This window comes from Ylistrum balloti, unplaced genomic scaffold (assembly GCF_031769215.1).
Source record: "Ylistrum balloti isolate Yb309-2 unplaced genomic scaffold, AGI_CSIRO_Ybal_v1 Utg369590, whole genome shotgun sequence".
In the NCBI taxonomy this organism is placed as follows: Eukaryota; Metazoa; Mollusca; class Bivalvia; order Pectinida; family Pectinidae; genus Ylistrum; species Ylistrum balloti.
This window is the reverse complement of record NW_026781876.1, coordinates 938,890-965,000: the sequence shown is the minus strand read 5'-3', so window position 1 is coordinate 965,000 and position 26,111 is coordinate 938,890. Positions and strand designations below refer to the sequence as shown.

At 33.4% G+C, this 26,111-nt stretch overlaps 1 protein-coding gene across 1 annotated transcript in view; it reads left to right on the top strand.

Annotated features, from left to right (window-relative positions):
- LOC132544614 (titin-like) overlaps positions 1-26,111 on the top strand; it is a 154,846-nt gene that overhangs the window by 60,721 nt on the left and 68,014 nt on the right. The window contains exons 19-36 of the mRNA XM_060208240.1: positions 4,021-4,160; positions 4,340-4,518; positions 5,240-5,387; positions 5,522-5,937; positions 19,237-19,331; positions 19,788-20,028; positions 20,374-20,688; positions 21,242-21,361; positions 21,619-21,795; positions 22,147-22,244; positions 22,568-22,811; positions 23,142-23,256; positions 23,473-23,657; positions 23,819-23,933; positions 24,261-24,433; positions 24,848-24,959; positions 25,222-25,451; positions 25,670-25,955. Coding sequence (XP_060064223.1) covers positions 4,021-4,160; positions 4,340-4,518; positions 5,240-5,387; positions 5,522-5,937; positions 19,237-19,331; positions 19,788-20,028; positions 20,374-20,688; positions 21,242-21,361; positions 21,619-21,795; positions 22,147-22,244; positions 22,568-22,811; positions 23,142-23,256; positions 23,473-23,657; positions 23,819-23,933; positions 24,261-24,433; positions 24,848-24,959; positions 25,222-25,451; positions 25,670-25,955 — 3,389 coding nt within the window. The remainder of the gene's footprint in view (positions 1-4,020; positions 4,161-4,339; positions 4,519-5,239; positions 5,388-5,521; positions 5,938-19,236; positions 19,332-19,787; positions 20,029-20,373; positions 20,689-21,241; positions 21,362-21,618; positions 21,796-22,146; positions 22,245-22,567; positions 22,812-23,141; positions 23,257-23,472; positions 23,658-23,818; positions 23,934-24,260; positions 24,434-24,847; positions 24,960-25,221; positions 25,452-25,669; positions 25,956-26,111) is intronic.

The window sequence follows — 26,111 nt, the reverse complement described above, 5'->3', positions numbered from 1 at the left end:
GAGTGATTAACGAGTGGACGAGAAGCGTAGAAAAATATAAACATTGGTTTGTACTGTTCTGAGGGCATCTTGTGTTTTAAATATTAGCAACATAATTAGGCAAGTGCTGGAATTGAAAGCTGATGGTGTCATATATGTTAGATATTGGTGAGAGAAGGTCCTAACAATGTTTTTTCATGCACTTTTTTTTTTTCAAAGAAAATCAAGATTCACTGCAATACCAAATGCTCACCAATATGTAAATGGGACTCTCTCATCGCTCAAGACTAAATTTCATTGTAATGAAATTATTTGGAAAAAATTGATGCAGATTGCAATTTTCAAGTATACATTTTCAGAAAAAAAATATTCATGTTTAAAAATAATTTGGTCAAAAACAGTGATTTGACTTTGAGATTGTCCCATTATTAATCAGAAAGCATGCTTGTAAATGCTTGTCCTTTTGCTTCCTGTTTACACAGTCTTCGCATGCCTCCCCTGACACTCAATATGAAGTAGGCACTAAAGTTTTCACATGGCACCTCCGTTCGGAGGATAAGCAGGACGATTTACCCACAACCACTCTATTAAAGGAGGAAATTGAAGTTGTCGGGGACGACGAGGAATGCTACGAAGCTGAAGAATCAGTACCACAATTTAGCTTTGAGGCGAAAGTTGATACTGACGAGGAATCAGAAGAACCTGAGCCTGGGTATAAACTTCACACGGATTACAGTATTGATAGCCAGATAGTTAAGGACAAATCGCCAGATGAGGACTTCACTTTTATTCTGAAAGAGGATGTCCCTGAGAGGTCTCCTGAGAAGGACGTCGATGAAACAGATGAATTCACATTTGTCACCAAAGATGATATCCCGAAATTGGACCTGCCTCAATCTTCATCGGACGAAGAAGAAGAGATTAAAATATCCCGACCAGTTGGAGACGATGACGTGTCTATTTCCAGTTCAGACGAATATTTGTCAGATGAGGAGGTAGTCGTTTCTTCTCCCAGCTCTGAGTCAGAGTCTGAATCAGAACAGTATAAAGTGTCAGTTCCTGATGTAGTCCCCCAACAAAAGAAGGACTTGAATTTCTATCCTACCTCTGAGGTAGAAGATGAAAAAGTGAAGGACTTGACATATGATGCAACAATGTTTGTTGAGGAGAAGCTACATCCAGAGAGTGTCCCAGCTGAGGAAGCTATGGTTCCTGTAGATGAGCCTTTCATGTCCTCATTTGAGATTGTTTCAAAGGATCAGTACATGTCAAGACAGGAAATACTTGAGCCAGATGATGTGACATTTGAGGCTACATTAGAAGACAAGGAAGAGAATCAGCCGGTTACATCGACAGCAGAGGAGACTGTCTTCACCCTGAAAACAGAGGAGGAGGAGGATGAACCCTCTCGTCCACATGGTGACTTTGACGTCCACCATGAGGCTGAGGAAGAGCCTCGGGATAACACTGTCTTTAAGATGTACATGGATAAGAAGTCGGAGGATGAAGATTATTTAGAAGAGTTTACTATCTCAGCTCCTAAAGACAGAAAGGAGGAAGTGGTGCTGGAGGAAAGACAACCTGATATGAGCACAGAAGTTTTGTTGGAAGAACAAGACGAGGTAGTGAAAGAAAGTGCTGAATTTTCCTTTGAGGCGGAGATTCAGGAGGATAGACTCGATGATGAAGACATCGCTGAAGTGTCTTATGAGATTGAGGTATCGGAGCCAAAGGAATCTGATGAGTCATATGATGACCATCCACTTAACGTTGTGATGTCAGTTGATAGTGAGGTCTCCCTGCCAAGTGACATTTCGTCCGAAGGCATTGAGGAAGAGGAATTCTACGGAGACATTGAAGAGTTCCAGGGAGCAACTGTGTCTGTTTTAGAAACTGTTCCGGAGGAATCATCGCTGGAGGAAAGTCAGTCAGCTGACATCACTCCTGAGTTAGATCACGATGTCTCTTTTTCAATCTCCCTGAACGATGGACCAAAGGATGAAGTTCAGGAAACATTCTCATTGTCAGAGGTAATTTACAGAGGACATACAGGGGGAGAGCTTGTAAAGGGAGAAAACTCTTTCAGCTTAGATAGGTATCACTGTCCAAAAATAGGATAATGATTCAGATAGGGAAAGACTAATGACTTACCTCGCAAAGTTCTTAAAAATGCCTATTCTAGTGAAAGTTCATTAACCTCAGTTTCATCTAAACTTCATTAAAGGTAATGAGTTTAACAGAGCAGATCTGCTTTATAACTTTTCTGTACAGATGGAATACTTCATAATCCATAACCAGTATCCTAGATAAATCTGAAGAAAATAATTACAAACTTTTACGACATGAAATATATCTCTGTATAATCATTTCATTTATCACAGGGTTTTGGTCTTTTAATCATTTCTTTCATCATTCATTCTTAATGATAACAATCTTTCCATATTTTTCTGTTTAATACCAACAGTTATGACATTGAGAAAAATATTGATACATAAATATAATATAAATGAAAGGTCTGTGAATGGATGTGCGATTTTAAAGCCATTTTGCTGGGCATGTTGATGTGCTATTTTGTGATTGTGAATAACAAGCCATCGTCCACAAGGCAACATTGTTCTACTTTTCTCCCATAACCTTATGCGAAAGACTTATCCTCAAAACCACATAAAATAAAATGTACAGGCTAAATATAAGCATTGATAGTAAAATGTAAATAATCAATACAGATGTGTTTTACTATGTAAAGAAATATGTAAAGAAAAGCATCTAGATATGATAATCTAGATAAAGATATAAACATCTAGATAAAGACATATACATCTAGATAAAGATATAAACATCTAGATAAAGATATAAACATCTAGATAAAGATATAAACATCTAGATAAAGATGTAAACATCTAGATAAAGATATATACATCTAGATAAAGATATATACATCTAGATAAAGATGTAAACATCTAGATAAAGACATATGCATATAGATATAATGTAGATAAAGACATATACATTTAGATAAAGATATAACATCTAGATAAAGACATATTCATATAGATAAAGATATAAACATATAGATAAAGATATGCTAATTTAGAGAAAGACATATTCATTTATCTAAAGTTGTATACATCTAGATAAAGTTATATACATCTAGATAAAGATATAGTATGATATGAAATGTAACTTAACACTATCTAAACTCAAACCTGTACTCCCCATAACTGCTTTATACATTCTGACCCTGCCCGTGTATTCAACTGTATCCTACCTCCCAACCCTTTTCTCCATACAATCCAGGCATATATCCATAAGGTGCATTGTTCACCAGTGTTGCCTCCCCTTATTTGAAGCTCTCCATACTGAAGTGTGAATTTGTTGTGATATTTGGTATGGAGAATTGCGCTGTTCTGTTGTGGGGTTTTAATATGAGTGGATGTTGCTTGTGACTTGTTTACATTGTGTACAATGGTCTTCCTACAATAGTTTCATGTATATAGCCATATTTCATCAAAACCAATTTCTCATTTTTGGTGATATCTCTTAATCAATTCATTTTATATAATGTTGGTTTAAAATTCAAAAAAAAAGAAAAAAGAAAAGGAAATTAAAAAAAAAAAAAAAACATGGTAAACTTTATTTGATTTCAATCTTTTTGTCCTACATATATTATTGTTTCTTACAGTTTCGCTGTCAGTAGGCAAATTTATTGTATATATTTTTTTTTCTATTCTAGACATTTAGAGTCATTAGAATAGTTTTTTTTCCTTTATATACTAAACTCCAAGAGTTATCTTTCCTTGAGTTGGATTGTCGCCATCCTTAATGGAGGGTTGTGTTGATATGACCAGATAAAGGTGAAACTTCCCACCTTTGGTGTTCAGTGAATGAGTGTGAGCTCTTTTGTGTTTTCTGCATTGTTGTATGTTGTAAATCATTGTGGGAAATGTTCACATTTTGTGGCAACAATTTTGGAATGCGATATATTAATGGCATGGATATAGGTTTGAGCCTTTTAACTAAATGACATTGAACTTTGATTAGGTCAAGACTGTGGAGTCTGTTGAAGTAGAAGTCACAATTCCAAGGTTTATGAGAGAATTATCAGACCAGGAGGTTACAGAGGGTGACACTGTCACCTTCATTGTGGAGGTTCTTGGCAGCCCCTTTCCAGAAATCTCATGGTAAGGTTATAGTTCATGTCTACATAATATTAAATTTTCCATTTATTCCTTTTTAAGTTTTTTTAATTCTCACACTTCATAATGCATTTAACAAGATTTTTTTTCAACTTTTTAGATGGATTTACATTATTTCCCATGACCTCTGAACTTTTAATGACATGTGACCTTTAATCTGTTAGGTTCAAGGATGGCGTTGAAATTACCCCAGATGACCACTTCCAGATGGAAGTGCGTGGAAACTTTGCCTCACTTATCGTCAAGGATGTTGTAACCAATGATGATGCTGAATATGTTGTCAAGGCAACCAACCAAGCTGGAACTGCCTCCAGTACAGGAGAGCTCTTTGTCAATCCTTCAGGTAGGGTCACCTAAGATCTAGGATGTTGATTGGTTAAAAAGTATACATATTATCTGGGTTTAGATGTATGTTTGTTAAAGGGTTATGATGACCTCTAGCCATTGTGCTTCCTCATGAAAAACATATTCTAGATTTCTTCACCAATTCCACCATTGAGCTATAAATTGATGGCAATGTTAAGGAAAGGTAGTCAACAAAGTGTTGTTATTTTTCTACCTTGTCAAAACTTTGACACAACAGCCGGGGAGGCCATTTCATAACATGATTGCGCAATCAAGGTTTTCCTGTGCAACACCTATTTCAAACTTCTTTTCAAGTTCCACCAGTGTGATTGATCTCCAGCTTTAGTGTCAAATAATAGGTAACACTTGTTACAGTTACCTACTCCTCACCAAAACTAACATCTGCATCATGGAAAACAGCTTCTTAGTAAGATTTCATTCAAAGTAGGAAAAATAACCCTTCTGCCTGCTGAAAGTTTTTGTAGTCAGATGACCGTTAAGGCCTTTGGGCCTCTTGTTGTTTATTGTTTTAAATATCTTCAATCCTTTCATTGAATCAAAAGTGAAGTTGTTGTGAAATCGTAATGAAGACATACCAAACCAGTATGACCTTGATAGTCTTGTACTGATATTCCTAGTTCTTGTAGATATAATATGCTTGGTTTGAGAGCTGAGAATTGAATCTCCATTATAGAATTTTTATATTTGTTTGATTTCAGGAGAAGCACCAACATTTGTAGTCAGACTGGAAGATCAGACCATCGAACTTGGCTCTCCCATCAAATTGGAATGCCAGGTCAAAGGTCATCCAAAACCAAAAGTCACTTGGTTAAAGGATGGAGAGGAAATCACCGATGAACGATATACGTATGTATCCTCAATTTTTGGAAAATCTATAGAACAATTTATATATTTCATTTATCCATTAAACAGAATTTGAAATTGAACATACAGTATTGAAGAAAATATATATTGATTGGTTAAAATTTTTGTGTTTACAGAATTGATTTTACCGAAGAGACAGCAACTCTTCAGATTGCAGCCAGCGAGCCAGAGGATGAGGGAGACTACTCTGTAAAGGCAGTTAATGACCGTGGTGCCGCCACCTGCAATGCTGAAGTCCTTGTTAATCTGGAAGCACCAAAATTCACCAAGCCCTTATCAAATGTGTCAGTTGACATTGACCATGTGGCTCTGCTTGAGTGTACTGTTACAGGAAAACCTGTTCCAAAAGTCACCTGGTTAGCTGATCAAACAGTTATCGAAGAAAGTGTCAAATATCACACCAGTTTCCATGACGGTGTTGCAACCTTGGAGATAACCTCTATCACTGAAGAAGATGGAGATGTTGTATATACATGCAAGGCAGAGAATATTGCCGGAGACACCAGCTGCAGTGCCCAACTGACTGTACAAGGTATATTTGTATGATGAACACCTGTGTTGGAATGTTGTTTTGATCCTAGCATCCCTACAGTTTGGTCATGATATAGCAGTGCTCAATGTACTTGGGTAAAGTTCAAAATCTACTCAAAGGGGTGGAAGGGTTGTTTTTCTCACCGTACTCGTCAAACATTCCATTTTAAGAACCGATGCCTTCAGAACACCTTCATCTTATTATTTACACAGGATTATGTATATAACGAAGTTGTATATTACTGCCAGAGTTTACAGGAGGAAATGACTACTTTTTAGCCAGTGAGAGTGAAAAATATGCGAAAAGGCATAGTTTGAGTTTTATCAGAAGCATTTGAAAAGAGTTGTTTTTATATATATATAATGGACAAAATTTGCTTTTGGTGTGTGTTAGAAAAGGGGTTTCTGAGAGTACTTTGTTGTATGGAGTCAGTTATCTCCCTTGACGTGAACTGTAAATGGCTATAATTTATCAAAGTGCAGAAGATTTTTTGTTTTATTTTCATATAGATTAATGTTTTCCACGTACATATCACTTCTACTTAGTTGTTAAATCAAATATGTTTGTTTTTAAAAATATTTATAGATTGTTTACCTACTTTAAGTGAATTTTTTGGCAATTCGATACTACATTCCAATTACACATTTTCAATATTAATCTAATCTGGAATATATTGTTGCCTTAAGTGCTAGGTCTGGTTGTCTTAGTGAGAACAAACCTTATACATGTACAAGCATGCAGATTATTAGGTTTTAATATTCAGAACTTAATGAATATTCATTAGATATAGTGTTGTAGTGACCATTCATTTTGCATGATATAAGAAAACAAAATGAGACGGATTGATTTATTATATTTTTAATAATAAGTTTTTATTTGATATTTGCATGTATTCATTGTGGAATCAATTATCAGTTTTGTGAATTCTTGTCAATTCAAAATTTGCCATTGGAATTATGTAACGTTAACTAAAAATGCACCCAGTTAGTGTTAATTGTTAAAAATATTGGCATGACCCAATTTCATTTATGTTGAAATTTGTTTTGTACGTTTTTGCATATATGTGTCGCATGGTTGTGAATTTTCCTCTGGATCATAGTCTAGGATGATAATGTATATCTGTAGATTTTCAAATAGATTTAACTTTAAAATTTCAATTCTTCTTAAAATCAAATTAGCCATTTATTGTTTTTTCATCATCAATTGATATAAATTTAGCTTATAGGGATTAAGTTTTTTAAATGGACAGTAGCATATTTGTAGTTCTTGTATAGTTACTAAAAACTTTATTTTATGTATATTTTTCATTATAACCTTAAATGATATACCTTTATGCAGGAATCAGTATCAGATGTTTTTAAATTGATTCCTTAGAACACACATTCCATTTATTATTGTTTGATGCCGGCAATTAATTTCAGTTGTAGGCTGAACAATTTCGTTCTTAGAAAGTTTTGTAAATATATTTTTTCTCTACAATTTTTAAGAATTGATCAGAAGTAAAATATATATTTTTTTATTGAAGATATATTTTTAGCAATAAAATCAGCATAATTTCTCTATTACTTCATTTTTGATAATGATAATTAATTTCATCACATCAAAAAAATTATCAGAATTGAATAAGTTCAGTCTGCCTTCTAAAGAAACAACTTCACGAGGTTCATAAGAATAATACTCTATCATTTTGTAGGTAAAGTATATAGAAACATGATCAAAGATTTATTACTTGTATAAATTAAACATTTAAATATTATAACCTTTTTGTAATATATTTCAAATTTTCATTTCAAACTGATTATATATATATATATCTTTCTTTTTCCTTTACACATCTATAACTATTAATCATAAGAAATTTTCATTTCACCTCATACTGATCATTAACCTTATATCTAGCTAGAAATGAATCTCTCTAAGCAAAATTGTATGAAGTCTTTCCATAATATGTCAAAATGTCATTTATATTATTTTTGCCAGAATAAACAATCCTTTTCTGAAAACTGTCGCATGTGTGTTATATATATATTTTTTTACACATACTGCAAGCTCATATCTTTCTAATGCATGGAAAAATTAATGATATAAAACAAAAAAAAATATTTGATATTTGTGGGTGGGTGGGAATATTGTGGGAGACAAATCGATTTCGTTCTTCATTTTTACTTTGAATCATAGACTAAAAGAAAAAGATATGAATGTTTTTGATTTCTATGCATTTAACTGTTGAGCTTGTAGTTTAGTTTCTGTGTGCATGGCGGTGGGAATAAGGCTTCGTGCTTTGGTCCTACACCCAGCTAACCATGTCCTCGAATCCTTACATTGACAATCCATTTGTGGATCAAAGGTCGTGTCCAAGTAGTTGTGCATTTCTGATGCTTTGTACTGTCCTGCTCCAAATTATACATCTCTTGTCAAACTCTTACACTTTTGTTATCAAACTTTTCATCCCCAGAGGATGAAGATAAGTTTAATGCTTAATGTACAATTACTCTAATTAATTTCATTAAGAACTTTGTAGTTTTATCAGTTTGATTTTCAAAGGTATACATTTGCATAAGATTGTGATGTTTTTACTTTCATAGAATTTTAAAAAATTTAAATGAAAAAAAAATTAGTTTGACTAGAGTTGTGGTTATAAATAACTCTGTTTCTAACATTTCAGACCTTTGTGTATTTCGTACATCATGTAAAGCATTTATATTCATTTGCACATCATCATCGATGCACAGCTAGCCAATATTGAAATTCTGTTAAAGGGAGAAAACTATCACAGTAAATTATTCTGTACTGAATAATGATAATTGGTAATAATACAGAGAATTAATTTGGTTTGTGGAAGGAAAACTGCATTCAAAGTTAAAATAATTAAGTTATCTCCCTTGAATAGAAATCTCAATTTATGAATATGCTTATAGTTTTAACATGATGGTAGATACACCAAAACTATTCACATATCATCAACAAGCATTCTAGTGTCGTGGAAGAAATACAATTCAATGCTGACTGACCTTGTTAACCTTTTGACCTTATTCTTTGACCTTCTGACTGTATTTGACTCACACTCTTTAATTCAATTGCATTTACCATTGTACACTCCAAGAATTTTCCTGTGACCTTTAAAGAGTGGAGCATATTTATATGTTTAACATTCTTCTCATCTATCATTAGTATGAATTGAAAACTTACATGCTGACCACTCCAAGTAAAAAACCGATAGTTATGATTCAGTCTTACATATCATTTCTGTTAGAAGTATGCAAATGAATTTGGGAGGACAAAACTATAATCATATGTCTACAGCATCAGAAGTTAAAATACAAGATATGTTCCACAATGTCCTGCTGTAATTAAAACAGAACTCCATTGCTGTACCAGTTGAAAGCTTGTTTGTTAAAGACCTACAAATCACATGATAAACAACAGCTACCATACAATTAGTGTGTCTGTGTGATAAGAATACAAAAGCCATTTTACCAAAGTCTTATATTTCCCTACTCAGTGTATCTAAATTGTCTCCAAAATAAGTGATTTACATGAAAACTGTTTATTTTACTTCAAATGTGAAAATTTTGAAAGGTTTTGCAATTCATATCAATTTTCTCCAGCTGTCCAGGTGCTTACTCAGGAGAATATACATGTATTCAAAAAATAACATACTTTATACAAAAATATCTTTTAAGTTAGCTGTTATGGTTCTTGTGTAATACTCATCAGGCTCAAAGATTTTTGAAATCTTAATAGATTCACTGACACTTAATTGTTTATAAAAAATGAATAAATAATAAATATGAAAGAAATAAATGTGCAAAATATGATTAATACAATAATATATATATATATATATATATATCATTAAGTGATAAAAAGGATGTTACAGTGACATCACTTTATTTTTAATTCCTTAAATTTTTGACACATTAATTACTAGAAAAGTTTGACATCATACATCACATGCAAGTAATTACCTTTCCAAACTCACTAATTGGAAATATATATATCCGCATCAATTACACTATCATAACTATACCAAGTATCCATAAATCTACAGTGTTTGTCAAAATGATTTACTCAGAGCACAAAATATGATACACATATCACTTTCTCACCAATAATATATGGCTTCCAAATGTGTAAGGAGCTTAGAGGACAAGTCATGTGATCAATGATTGACTTTAGCTGACAGCTAAGTAAGAGGAATCATTCCTATTTACCTGTGTCAGATACCTGAGGGCTTACACATAATCACATATTATCGTCATGGTTTCCGATTCTCCTTACCCAGTATTAATGTCCAGCAGGTATGTGCTGAGGCTCTACATGAGAGAGAAGTAATATATAAAAAAATGTACCTTTTAGTTTACTTTTCATGTCTTTCATGTTAAGGAAAACTTTTTTTGGTATTTATTGAACTGTACAAATTGTAAATCTAGTATTTGATTAAAAATTCAATAAAAACAAATTAAAAGTGCCCCTAATAGCAATTATAAGTTACAACTCATTGAAGCAAAAGGTATACCCTTAACATACCATATATTTATCTTAAACGTTTATCCTAAGTTCTTCAAGGGTATTTGAAGGACAAGCACATGCATTCATAGTAGAGGTTGAAAGTCATTCATTCATTTGAATTGTAAATGGAAAATTTGATCCTCCCAAAATTCTGAAGGTTAGGTAGGATCCAGTCTGACTCTCTATCCCCAATTACCTGTTTTCTCAGTTAGAAAATATTACCAGGTGTTTACAATAGACACATTCAGCTGTCTTTACAAAAGGAAATACACAGAATGGATGAAAACACTTTTAACTTATTCTTTATTTATGGTAACAAAATACTTGGGTGCAATAAACCCATAGATTAATGAAACAGACTATAAAAAGTCCACACACACTTTACTATAGGACAGAAATTCAGAGATGCATCCCTGTGTCTGTCTCAGTCCTTATCAGTGAGGGTCTACATGGAACCCCTGAAGCAAATTGGACAATGGTTTATTTAATTGTTAACAGCACTCAGACTAATGAGGAAACAAAGACACAACATTTTTTTCATGAAACACCAGTAATTACACACATTCATATAGATTTGCAGATGATCTTAACAATGAAAAAGAGACCTTTTTACTAATATTTCTACAATTTTACTAATGCTTTGTTTTCTGAAACAGACTTTAACTCACAAGGCACTAATATATGTGTGCTTGATTACTAATAATGATAATATTTATCATTAATTAGATATGAACGTCTAGCCGCCCTTTGTGTCACTCAGGTATGTGTATTGAGTTTTATAACAATACACAACTCTATCTCCCTAACCCTTTATCTGTCTGACCCCTAGGGGTCAACATACCAGCTTGTTAACACAGTAACCACAATGCTCTGAGTTGTACAGGATAGATTTACATAAAACATACTCACAATAGTTTGAATCAGATGATCGTTAGCTCTTAAAGTATTTTATTACATTTGCGTAATTTAGACATTTTTTTTTTACTGTGAAATCATTTTCACAAACATTTACAAATGATTCAGCATTGAAATTCTTCAAAGAGTTATTTTTTAAGTTAGTTGTTTTGATCAAAGTTCCATATAATGCTCTGTTGGTGTTTTAAAGCAAGTGGATTTATCTTTATGATGGTAATATGAAGAAGTTGCTGCAATTAGGAGATTGTGTATTTTTCATAAGATTTCATATTATGTTAAAATTCATGATTGTGCAAAAATCACAAATTGTAAGATAATGTCCATTAAAAGGGGTACAAAAGGGGGTACCTAATAATGGTATATTTAAAGAGGTCCTAAAGGGGAAACTGATAAAGATGTCAACTAACTGGTCCCTATTTGTATAAATAGGTTTTGCTAGAAACAAAACTTTGAAGTTCATATTAGTCTGAAGTGAACAAAAGCATATATGTTTGTATTGAAAAAAAAACTTGATGGTAGTTATGTTAAAATACAAAAATTTGAAAACAAAAAAACCCTGGTACATGTGTTTCTATAACATCAGATTCCTCTGTGAATGAAATAGCATATCAGATACCCGGTAAAATATTTGCTGATGAATGTATCATTTATAACATATTTTTTCTTTAGTCAGTCTAGGATGGGAATTTAATCACATGAGTGTTGTGACAGGAGGGGTGGGGGGAGGGGCAGGGTTTGTATAATGGAAAGATATAGTGCAAGGATGCTTTACAGAAATGCAGTGAATAAAATTTTCAGATTTTGGAAGGTTTTTAAGGAAAATATTTTAATTTCATCAAAGCAAAATTAAATTGTGGATGTTTTAGTAATTACCTGAATTGTATCTGTTAAAGATTTTACATTGTTTATGAGAATCTGAAGAGGAAGTTGAGTTGATATTTAAAGAATTATGCACGATTGTTGTCACATATTTTACAAAAAAGAAAAAAAAATTAGGTTACACTGTAGTATTGTTTTATGAAAAATCTGAACAGGTAGATGTTTACTCTCAGGAAATAGTTTGAGGCCAAATACGAAAACAGATTTTTTTCTGTACATACAACAGAATTTATAGAACAAAATCTATGAAATAAATGATACCTAAGTCAAACAAAGTCTTTGATATAATCCCAGATATAAGGATCTTCAGTGAATACTTTTTGGTAAGTAGATTTTCATTCTGAAAGAGATTTGATATCTGTCCAGTCTTTTATCCTGATTGTTTACAGCTTAAGAGGTAAAAAAGAATGAGGGATTTTGGGTTACAGGATGTTAAATGACTTTAAATCTAAAATATGTTTACAAGTATTAAAACATGATGTCGCTAATCAACAATGATAACAAATCTTAAAGACAGTTATTGAGAAAAAATAATTTATGAAAACCATGAGTCAAGCTAACAATACTTTGTTACTCCCAGACTTTTAACTACCGTGATCTACTGAATAGGAAGGAATGAAAGTGAGATATTAGTGGTTTCAACCTGTACAGAACATCATTTACTGAAAATGGAAACGCTATAACGGTTCATCAGGACGTGAGGAAGAGTTTATCAGCTTCAAAACAATGTGATATTACATTAATGAGAAATTTTAACATGTCAATGCTCAATACTTGATGTAAGCTTTTTTTTTTGAAAAAAGTTTATATTTTCTGTTGGAATACTTTGGTGAGGTTTGTGTTATGATTTCTAAACATCAGGAATGATACCAATATTTGGATGAAGGCTAGAATGGATGTTGTGGAATGTTCTGGTTTTAATTTTGATCAGTCCGGAACTGATGTGATTGATGTCGGGAAGTGATGTGATTAATGGTGCTGATTTGTCCTTACAAGATTCAGATGCTGATATCTTAATTAACCATGTATTGATGGCAGACATTTATCTAAGGACTGAAGACTGATGATGTAGTTAACTGTTGTCTACATGTTAAATCTGTATGGGTCGTACCAGATGGTAACCTGAGGTCAGCTTGATGTTTGTATACTGTAGCATATATATAATAAAAGATCTCACAGAGAGGGCACTGATTTGATCCTTAGGTTGATCAGCGAGATGGTTCCTATTACTATCCTTTGTCCAGGAGACGATTGACATTAATTCGCAATATACCAACATATCAACATATCAACAGTTCAGTTTGTTTTCGGCTTTATTTACTTGTTTGTGGTAAAGTCAAATTCTGATTAAGTTTGACCCAAATTTTCTTTTTCTCTAGGCTTGAAATTTATTCGGCTAAGAAAAAAATATTTGCTGCCAGCAAAAATATAAAATAAGAAAATGAATTTTCAAGTTGGTTGGTGGTAAGGGGTTTGGATACTGACATTGAGAGAAAATGGAAAATCTCTCCCCTACAAAGTTTGATGGTCTTGTCTTTATGTTGGTGATAATTTTAATAGGTTCCTCTGTCTACAATAGGTGTGCAGGTTTGAAGGCGAGGTTGTGACCCTGACAGTAAATTACCTTTATATTGTTTGTTTTTTCCATCAAGTTTGTACCTGGCTGGACTGTATTTAATAGCAGTGTCTGTCTATCATACTCTTGAAAGTATAGAATATAACATGATTGTAAAATGCAGGCGTCAGAAATTGACGTGATTGGATGTTGATTTCATCAGCTGAAATGGACGACCAGAATATTCTCAATGAATGAATATCAATGGATTTTGTTCTCCTGAAGAAAAGATTGGAATTTTGACACAAGTTTGATGTATAGATCATTTCATGTGAGGAAAGTCAATTATGTGCTAAAGTGAACTTTACTTTATGAATGAAAATTAATAGAAGTTTTGAGCATTGAGATTTCAAGACAAATAAATGTGTTACTATTTGAAATCTAGCCAATTTCATGTGATGCGTTTCGGGAAATATGTACAGAATTGTACGGAGATGATGTTCCTGCGGATCATTCCGAGGCAGCTAGTTAAGTAATAAACATCATTTGTGTGTGAATTACAATGAGGAGTGGTAGAACGTATATCACTATAGTAAGTACTGCTAAAATCGAAGACCTCATTCTTGGATATATCAACTATGGTGAGTTTAAACATTGTGCAGACTTAATTTACAACATTAATCTTCAGAAATTGTCATTTCAGTTTTTATTTTACACCAAATTTTGATTTTTTTTTTACATAAGTATGTAAACGGCAGGTTATGTAGTTATGAATATTTGTTGAAATCATTGCTAATATATAAAAAAATTTATCTAAAAAAATCAAAATTTTGTCAGTTCTAGATACTCTGTGTTGAAATCATTGCTAAATATATAAAAAGTTTTATCTAAAAAAATCAAAATGTTCTCAGTTTTAGATACTCTGTTGAAATTATTGCTAAATATATAAAAAGTTTGTGTTTAAGATGGCCTTAATTACTTCTATATTCAAACACGAAGTAGAAGTGCTTGACTTTGATCTTCAAATTTTCAAAATAAATCCGAGGATTTTGAGGGTTTTGCAAGTATTCGGAAATCAATAAAGAAATATCAAAGTTTTAAAGAGTTTGTTACACCCTGATGCTATCGGAATTTGACGTCAGACTTAATATTGTAGATCAAAGTTTTTTTTCAATGGAAACTGAGGACGGGAGAATGTTGAGCAGATATGTGAAGGGCACCTCTGAATGATATATGTTTATTTACCTATGGGAATGATATTGACTTGCTATCTGTACTGTGTCTAGGGTAACCCTGTGTAAAATACAGTGTTGGGCTATTTCTATGTGAATTTTGGGGTACTTTATAGATTTACAACCTGATCATTATATACAAAGTAAACAGTTTTTATAAAGACATCCATCCACCACTAGTATAATGTATGCCTATAAAACTAAAGGATTTGATGTCGGTCAGCCTTGTAAACAGATTTGATAAATCAATGGAGGATATACAGAAGTAATCATATCAGTTTCATAATTTCTTTCAAAACTGAAATTAGAAAAAAAGTAAAAAAAAAATTTCAATCGTGAGATAAGAAAAACTTTTTTCAGACCCCTTCCCTCGGCGTCCTCAAAGTCGCAATTACATCAGCCTACCTCCACCCTGTTTATAACATTTTGTCATTCTCTCTTCCACTTACCAATCATTCACCACTTTTCTGTTTAATTCCCTTCCCTAGCTTCTCAGGTAAGGGATTATCCCTCACTTCTGTAATTATAGACAGGTTCAATTCTTTGATTCAATTTTCGAACAGTCATGTATAGGTCTTAACTTTTGCTTCAGGGACACTAGAAATCCACTTTGCCCAACCCCGTCCACTGTCTCAACCCCCATCCTATCTCTAATCTCTCATAGACAGAGGTGTTGTAACATGTTGGCACAGAATTGTCTGTTGTCACCAGACTTTTAAATCAGATTGATAGGATAAGACTGTTTATGTCAACCATTGAAGGTCTGGTCTGGTCAGTTTTAGGAAGTCAGAATAGAAAAGAGAATTGCATTGAAATGATAGACAACTTTGGTTTATTCATTAAGCTAACAAGGCTTGATTTAAGTCAACACCTGACGTACAGCTTGGGATTATATGGATAGATAAGTACTCTTTATCGTAGAAAAATAGATCATATCTAATAATGGATGTAAGCTTTAAATATGTTCTCTATTTAATAATTAGGAGATTTTTTAAACAGGTGTATTGTGTATTATAAATGTAAAGTGAAAGTAGACTCTATTTGTTACTGAACATGTTGGTTAGTTTGGTGTAAATTATTTAGAAATAGTAGTGTATTTATAGGAGACTACATATCACTCACTTCATTGATATATATTTTTTTTCAACAGCAACAATCAATTTAAGATTTGCTTCATTTATGTTTGTTAAATACAGAATCATTTAGTTGATAAAGAACATGGTTACCACAAACAAATTCTGTATAAGGACAGCTTATACCAGGGATAATCCTAGAGGGAGTTAAGGGGCCATTAGCCCCTCAAAAACCTTCCATATTTCAATTTTCTTTCAATTTCACATAGGATGGTCCTTCTTAATTCCTACATAGACTTAAATTGGCAGAAAATTATCTATTACTATTTGCACTCAAGATTTTCCCTGTATTACTATACATTACTACAAACCCCTGTGCTACTATACATTACTACAAACCCCTGTGTAACTATACATTACTACAAACCCCTGTGTAACTATACATTACTACAAACCCCTGTGTAACTATACATTACTACAAACCCCTGTGTAACTATACATTACTACAAACCCCTGTGTAACTATACATTACTACAAACCCCTGTGTAACTATACATTACAAACCCCTGTGTAACTATACATTACTACAAACCCCTGTGTAACTATACATTACTACAAACCCCTGTGTAACTATACATTACAAACCCCTGTGTAACTATACATTATAACAAACCTCTGTGTAGCTATACATTACAACAAACCCCTGTGTAGGTGAACACATCACTTAAGATCCATGTGTGTAAATAACACATGAAAGTAAATTTAAATGAAATTGGTTAAGTACATGTTTGGGAATAGTTCAATTGAGTATGAAATTCATTAGTAGTCTGGAGAGGATGGAAGGAGGAAGGAGAGTGGGGAGCATTCAGAAAGCTAATATCTAAACCCTGATGGTTGTATGTTAATTAAGTGGCTGACAGACAGGTCTCACAATTAAATTACAAAGATCTATGTACACATCTGCAGCACATGTAATGTTAATGTCCTTATCCTTTTTCTCACACAATGCTTCTGTTCCTAAGTACTCACTTCAGTTAAGACATGTTCTAGTCAATTTCAAGAAGAAATATTTTTGATATCATAAGGAAAATACGTCTGACATATAACATATTATTTGAACTACTTTAAACAATGATCCCTTATTTAAAGCCATTTTATGCACAATTGGAAAATTCAAGAAAAAATTTAATTCAAAGAAATGTATTTTGTTCATTTCACATGATTGTGATCTTAAAATTTTTTTGTGAGATGATATCATTAGATACAAAATATTAGCATAAATTAAAAGGAAAAAAACAAATATAAATAGATAAATCAAAATGAAACAATACAAATTAATAAGAAAGTTTATTTGTTTGTTACTATAAAAAAGTGATGGAAGACTGGTGTGACGTTTCGATTTTATTTGAGGCCAAGTTTCAACAAAAAATTTTTTTTTATTTTGAAGCTAATGTAAAATTTCTAAGTTCTGATTTAATGCTAGCTGTTGTATTTTAGGTTTAGGTTGTTTGTAAGGGATGGCCTGTGTAAGTAGCAGGATAAGTGGTTCTTCTTGTCTGTAACATCTGTAGACAGTAACAGCTAGATTTATTGGTCAGTGACTGGACAGTAACTTACCAGATGGGATTCGTTTGGATTATATGTAAATCTGTGTCAGAAGCAGTTTGTCAGAAAAAAACATATTCAAGAGAAAGATAAACAGAGAAAATAGGATTCTAAACATCCAGAGCTTACTGAGAAATAGAGTTCTACTTTCAATAGTGAGAAATAGTGTTCTACTTTCAATAGTGAGAAATAGTGTTCTACTTTCAATAGTGAGAAATAGTGTTCTACTTTCAATAGTGAGAAATAGAGTTCTACTTTCAATAGTGAGAAATAGTGTTCTACTTTCAATAGTTAGAAATAGTGTTCTACTTTCAATAGTTAGAAATAGTGTTCTACTTTCAATAGTGAGAAATAGTGTTCTACTTTCAATAGTTAGAAATAGTGTTCTACTTTCAATAGTTAGAAATAGTGTTCTACTTTCAATAGTGAGAAATAGTGTTCTACTTTAAATAGTGAGAAATAGTGTTCTACTTTAAATAGTGAGAAATAGTGTTCTACTTTCAATAGTGAGAAATAGTGTTCTACTTTCAATAGTGAGAAATAGTGTTCTACTTTCAACAGTGAGAAATAGTGTTCTACTTTCAATAGTGAAAAATAGTGTTCTACTTTCAATAGTGAGAAATAGTGTTCTACTTTCAACAGTGAGAAATAGTGTTCTACTTTGAATAGTTAGAAATAGTGTTCTACTTTCAATAGTGAGAAATAGAGTTCTACTTTCAATAGTGAGAAATAGTGTTCTACTTTCAATAGTGAGAAATAGTGTTCTACTTTCAATAGTGAGAAATAGTGTTCTACTTTCAATAGTGAGAAATAGTGTTCTACTTTCAATAGTGAGAAATAGTGTTCTACTTTCAATAGTGAGAAATAGTGTTCTACTTTCAATAGTGAGAAATAGAGTTCTACTTTCAATAGTGAGAAATAGTGTTCTACTTTCAATAGTGAGAAATAGTGTTCTACTTTCAATAGTTAGAAATAGTGTTCTACTTTCAATAGTGAGAAATAGTGTTCTACTTTCAATAGTGAGAAATAGAGAAAATCATGTTAATTTGTAAATAGGGACTGCTGGTTTCTTAAAAAGAAAAAAAAAATGCAAAACAAGATTTACTTTTTGTGAATTTGCCCTTGCATGTTTTTGTTTTGTAGCTGTTTCATTGCCAAATAATCAACAAATATGTTTTTCTATACTATTAAATATTCAGATTTTCTGATTTTTTTTTAAAGATTGCATGAATGATAAATCTTTGATTTATTTTCCAGGATGATAATATCATACCGTCAAAGTGTTCTCATTTAGATTGTTAATATTTAGAAAGATTGAAACTTATTAGTATGTTAATAATGTTGCTGATTAGGGCACAGGTAGGGTTACACATTTTTTGTATGTGTTCATTACCTTCCTCTTCATATGCAGGCTATTTCTGTGATGTTGACCTCTGTGGTCACTGTGAATCAGATGCTTGTTATTACATCATACATGTGCTTTTTAACGGTCTCCTCATGCATATGTTTTATTATTTTTATTGTCTAGGAGCCAAGAAAGTTGAAACAGTTGAGGAAACTGCTGTTATTGAACCTGAAAAAGGACAAGCTCCAGAATTTGTCCTCAAGATAAAAACACAGACAGTAAGTGGTCACAGAGTTGTTCCTATCCTCATCTACATGTAAAGCTGTTTATTTACACTGTGTGTACAGTTTACGCTGTACCTCTGTAGTAAAGGTTATACATTTCAAAGTAATTCTGATTGCTGTTATTTTTAAGGAATAAGAAAATGGATGCTTGAAATACAAACTTAGCAGAGGAAGATATAATCCATTTCATGTTATCCATGAAAAATGTTTAAACCATCGAAAAAAAGACTGTAAGATCACATAATACATTTATTTAAATGTTGATTTTAACCAGGGACGTATAATATGTCCCTGCTTTAACCTTTGTATTGTTTTCACCACAAGACTTTTGATGTTGTCTATTTACAAAATTTTAAGATACCAGTAACATCAATGTTTTAATGTTGTTTTTGAAAACAACACTTTGTTATTCCAGGAAGCAATTTGATTCTGTGTTTTTTACCTCAACAGATTACAGAAGGTGAGACAGTGGACTTCAGCTGCGAAGTGATAGGGGAACCAAAACCCGAATTGCACTGGCTGTGTAATGGTCATGAGCTCACAGAGGAGGGCAAATACATGGTGTTCGAGGATGAAAAACTTCACCATCTTGAGGTTTACGACATCACACCTGAGGATGCAGGGACATATGCTGTCGAGGCAGAAAACAAATTTGGCAAAGTTACGTGTACAGCCGAACTTCAAGTCACAGGTGAATTAAACTCAAATTGTTATATATCATAATCTTATCTAGAACATTGGATTTGGTTTTTGATAAATTTTCTTTTTTCATTCATAAATTTTTTTTTGTTTTTAATCATAGAACATTATTTCCAATGTGTTTATTATGTAATACTGTGACATATCCTGTCAAGGAATTTTGACCAGATTCTTTAGAATTTCAATTTTTGATCTCAGATGAAACATCATTAATTAACATATTCAATTGAATATTGTAATTATCTTCTATTGTAAATTCAAATGTGCTTTTCAATGTTTGATTTTCAATTGCTGTCGGATAATCAATGAAAACGATTTAATATATTTCCTTTCAAAGCCAAACCAGTAGAAGAAGTGAAGGAGCTTGAAGCACCCAAATTTGTGGTCGAAATTCAGACAGTCGAAACCACTGTTGGAGAGAAAGCAACATTCACTTGTCGTGCTACTGGTAAACCCACACCTGAGATCTTGTGGTACAAAAATGATAAGGAAATCACAAAGACTGACAACAGATTTACAATTCAGTATGGTGAAGACTGTGAATCTTCACTTCTGATTGTGGATGTTCTTCCAGAGCATGATGGGACTTACACAGCTGAGGCCAAGAACGAAGCTGGCACCGCCAAATGTAAAGCGGAACTCTTCGTCGAAGGTAACCACTGATATGATGACAAAACAAAACAAAAAATCAAGAACTTGAATATTTCTAATTCCTACTAAGGAGTAGAGGGGTGGTCAGGTAGATCTCTAGTCATTATGTACAAACACTTTACCAGTTTTTATCAGGTGTATTACCTGTATATATTATGGTATAGTCCGATTCAATAAATCTAAGTTAAACTGTAACTTTAATAGTTCACAAACATTTTCTGGTGTTTAAATGTTATTTTCTGAAATATTCTTGGATTGTGAAGGTATCATCACATAACCACCCGACTCATTATATAATGACTTTCTTCAGGGATAATATTGTGTTTTGCCTGTTTCAGGCTTTTCACAATGCAGGCCAACTTATTTCCATGTTGCTGGGTCTCAAACATCCCAGTTTTATTTTGGTCTGTGTTTTCTGGAAGAATATGCTGTCTTTGGCTCCAAATTGATATATACTGAAAATTATACATGACACTGAATACTTATTTTGGACTCCAGATATTAAACAAAGTAAATGACTGGATTGTATTTATTAACAATGTTTGGTGTTACAGAGCCGAAGGATGAGAAATTGTCCCCTCCTGAGTTCATCAAGGTTCCAGAAAAGGTTGTTGCTAGGGAACATGAGCGTGCTCAGTTCCTGGTCAAGGTTGTTGGAATGCCAAAACCTACAGGTAGATTTGTTTTTGTGAAAACACTACATTGTACTTAAAAAAGTCTAAGTCTCATAGATGTATGAGCATTTTTTTACCCCTCCCCCTCCCCCCCTTTTTTTTTGACAATTAAGATGAGATACAATATATTAAAATTTGAAGATAATGGATATCTTTCTTAAAAAAACAACACAATATTTTGATAACAGAAAGAGAATCATGACGCTGAGAAATGTACCTCAAGCCAACATAATTTAAAATTTCATTTCTTTGTGCAGTTGCCTGGAAGAAGGACAAAATTCTTGAGGACAAAGATTTGTACGATTTTGAGAAATATGAAGACACTTATTGTTTTGAGATCAAAGACACTGATACAATTGATGCTGGTGTGTACACCTGTATCGCCACTAACGAAGCTGGAGAAGCTACCTGTGAAATCCCTCTTGAAGTCACAGGTAGGACTTCATTTTGTATCTCAATTTTGGAAATTTAGTTGGTTGGTTTCATTTAGATAAAAATTCTTTCATGAAGTAAAGGGTTTGAATTTCTCAATATTGACAGAAAACTAAGACAGATTTTTTGGTAGGCAGCTGTTTGTGATACGGGGAATGATTTATGAAATGTGACTTAAATTTTGGAGAAATAAAAATGCCAAACTTTTTGTGAGATAGTGCTTCATGTATTTACACCAAAGTGTTACAAACACAGAGATGTTTAGGACAAGCCTATGGGAGAATGTCTCTATCATTTTATGACACAACGGCTCAATATCAATCGAATTTTGAAGAGGTGTGTATATTGTACAGAAGTTGCTCGTGACAAGCGTCTGACCGAGTCACCACTGGTTCTTCGACACCAAGACGAGTCCAAGGCACCAGAATTTACAGAGGTCTTCGAAGAGTGTGTAAGTAGAATGAAAAATATTTTAACTTCAAAGTTGATTTAAGTAGAAATATCACAGATTTAGAACGAATACTTACAAAGACCTAATTCAATTTCAAACTCTTCTTGGTAAGTTTGTCTGTGTTTTCTTGAAATTGAATCTTTCTAAAAATGTCTAGTAATATTTTTTTTTATTAAATGATAAAGTTCTGTATAATAATGAAGAAGATTTTTTTGCATGGAGTTGAATTCTAACTGACTGGTTAACCAATCAAGACTTTCCAAATGCATCATGTGATGATTAATGACTTTAAGGATAAAACTTGAAAATTTCCCTGATTACAGACTGTAATGGAGGAGAGACCTTTGACCTTGATCGCCAAGGTCGTTGGACTACCTCGTCCAGAGGTTGCATGGTTCAACAATGGTAAAGCCTTAATGAATACCCCAGCTGTCAGTATCTCATATGATGACGAAACGACCACGCTGTTGATAAAGAAATCAACTGTTGATCATGAGGGAGAATTTAAATGCGTTGCCACTAACTCTGCAGGACAAGCAGAACACGTTGCCAAAGTCAATGTGGAAGGTGTGTATGGAATCAAGTTGCTTTCTTTGAACAGTAAACTGGCATTTTTTTTGTCTAGAATGATTCCATGAAAAGAGGTGAAAGACATTTTCTTTAAACAATGTCATTATTTGGGGGAAAATGGAAATTGATGAAGGAATGTGCATCCATTTCTGATGCACTGTTTGTACATGTTCTGTCGAAATTTACAAACTTAAAATTTTTGAAACTCTGTATATGAATGTGAGTAATGTGTATGTTCACTATCAGGAAATGTAGAGTAGGGTTTACCATATACAAACATTTTTTTAAAGTGTAAGTCTTCAATATTTCGAAATATTTTATCTCCAGGCAAGTCTGAGCCCCCAGAATTTACTCGTAAGGTGAACTCTAGGGACATCAAGGCCGGTCGTCCTGTCAGATTTGAATGTGCTGTCAAAGGCATCCCTCAACCAGAAGTCTCATGGTAGGTAGTTTAACCAATGAGAATTGCTGTTTCATTATTTAAAAAAAGTCAGGAGGTCTCATTGGATCTTTTATTCCAACCATATGCAGTATTTCCAAAAAGGATTTTGTTAACGTTGAGAAATTACTTACTTGATTAATTATTTGTTACTTTACCAAAGTCTCAGATAGTGTGGCTCCTCGAAATTGTACTTAATGAGGACAATCATGTCAACAGGTTTATCAACGACAAACCAATTGAAACTGGGATCAGGTTCCGCATGGATGAGCGCAAGGGTTACGTAGACGTGGTCCATATTCTTACCATTGACAACACCGTACTGGAAGATGAAGGCCAGATCAAGGCTGTTGCCTCCAATAAAGCAGGGGAAGTAACTTGTGAAGGCAGACTCACTGTCGAAGGTTTGTAACTGGCTTTGGTTGCATACTCAAAGTTTGATAATTTTATGTCATCAATACAACAAAAGCAGGTGTTGAAGTGTGGTATTCATTGGCCGGAAAGAGTTTCGCAAAAAGTCTGCTTACTAAAAGTTTTTGAAATGCATTTTTAATTTGTCATTCAGAAAAGAAAGAAGGCCCCAAGATTATTAAGAGGTTGGAGAATTTGGAAGTGGTTGAGAAGAGCTCAGTTGTATTGGAGTGTGCTATTTCTGGCAAACCTAAGCCAGATATTATCTGGTAAGTTCAATAGCTAAACCAAGCCAATTATTGTCTTGTAAGTTTGATGCAAACCAAAACTGGTTGTTGCCTGGTGAAGTTATAATATAAAACTCAAACCAGTAGTTTGCCACTGAAAATGTACATTTTTTGGAAACATGACAATGATGATGTTTCACAGTACGTGTACCTTATTTATTCCACAATAAGCCCAAACCATGTAATAAGCTGTTCAGTAGAATCGCTTATGTTTGTTAATCTGATTTATACACAAAATCTGTAGGGAAATATGAAGATAGTGATTTCTGATCAATATTATCTTAAAATGTTTGTGTTTGTTATGTACAGGATGAAGGATAAGACAGTATTGACTGAATCTGAAGACATCAAACTTGAAGTCATCGACCAGACATACCGTCTCACAATCCCCAGTGCACAAGTTTCAGATTCCAATCTCTACACAATTCGTGCCAGCAACCCAGCTGGCCAGGTCTCCTGCAGCTGTCGTCTCAAAGTCTTGCGTAAGTTTTTAACCACCTGAGAATATATAGGAGTTACATAGGAAACAGATTAATGAGAAGAAAGATTAAAAAGCATCTGTATTTTGCTACCCTGTAGAAAGTTGTCTCTATCTTATGTATTGGACGTCAAGGTCATTCATGATTTTGACTTTTTTGGTTGTTACAACAATTAAAGCAAATTTATATGATAAGCAGTAATGGTACACACTGTGTTTTTACTGTGAAGGACATTGAACACAGTAATATATTCACCATTAGAGGAACAACGTTGCACTTTCTAACCATTTCAAGTAGTAGACTAGTAACATTGTTGGAATGACTATGTGACCTTTCTGAGAAGTGTCACAAAATCATTAACTACCAAATAATCACTTTAAGATAAAGACCTTAAAAATATTTCTTTTGATTTTCTAGCTGGTAGAAAGCCATCATTTGCAAGAAAAATGTCTGACACTCTTGTCCCAGAAGAGGGCGCTGTAAGCTTCGACTGTAAAGTGGAAGGACTTCCTCTTCCTGAAGTTAAATGGTACGTCAAATTTTATGTCAAGCTTTTTAAAGATCCAGATTAAGGGAAGCATCTATACTGGAAAAGGCTGATTGGGTGTAGCCTGTGTCTCACAGGATGATATGAAAAATCACTCCTCTCACCTCTCCAAAAAAAAGAGGGGGAGGGGTTGAAGTTGTATTTTATGAATGTAGTTTGTGATTATTCATGGAAGATAAACAAGGATTTTTTTTTATAAACATGTCAAACAACAAAACAACTCTTTTTGTTTTTAATGAACCAGGTTCATCAATGACCAGGAAATAGAGGAAGGCGAAGGAGTCCACTTGGTGTTTAACAAACGTGACCGAACACATTCACTGGTTATAGACAAAGCGTCACCAGAGCTCCAAGGTCTCATCAAGGCTGTTGCTGTCAACACTGGTGGCGAGGAGCTTTGTACAGCTGAACTCACAGTCCGTGGACGTGCACCAAGCTTTAAGGAAGTACCTCTCAAGTGTACAATGCTGGAAGGTTTGTTGAAAAGATTTATCAATTTTTAAACTGTGGCATCATAAATATACTGCAGGAAAACAGATTAGGAATGTTTTAACACAAATGTAAATATTGTTTTCATATCTATAGTTGCTATGGTGACAGAAAAATACACAAATACCATTATATATGTACAAGTACATACACTTTTGGAAACATATTGCGAGAGCTTCAGACAAAAATTTTATAACCTACAGGTGCCACAGCGATGTTCCGTTGCATTATTGACGGAGAGCCGAAACCCACTGTCTCTTGGTCTAAGGGTAAATGGCAGAAGATCAAAAGTGATAAGAAATACAATGTGTTTGTCGATGAGGAAACACAAGAACAGGTTATTGAGATTAGATCTGTTCAGAAGAAGGATGCAGGAACCTACCTGGTCACACTTACCAATGAACACGGAACATGTGATGCACCTGCAACTCTGATGGTTACCAATGATGAAGAGGATGTAAACGACTGGTTAGACCAACTCAAACATAGGTAGGTCATAGGTCAAGGATCATAGGTCAATCACTGGATGCTATGTTTGGGCTAGAAGTGAAATCGATTGGGATTTTGTTTTTTAATCGATAAAGCATTTTGGACCATAGTTCCGTGAAATTAACATAAAAGTGTTGATTTTCATTGACCTGATTG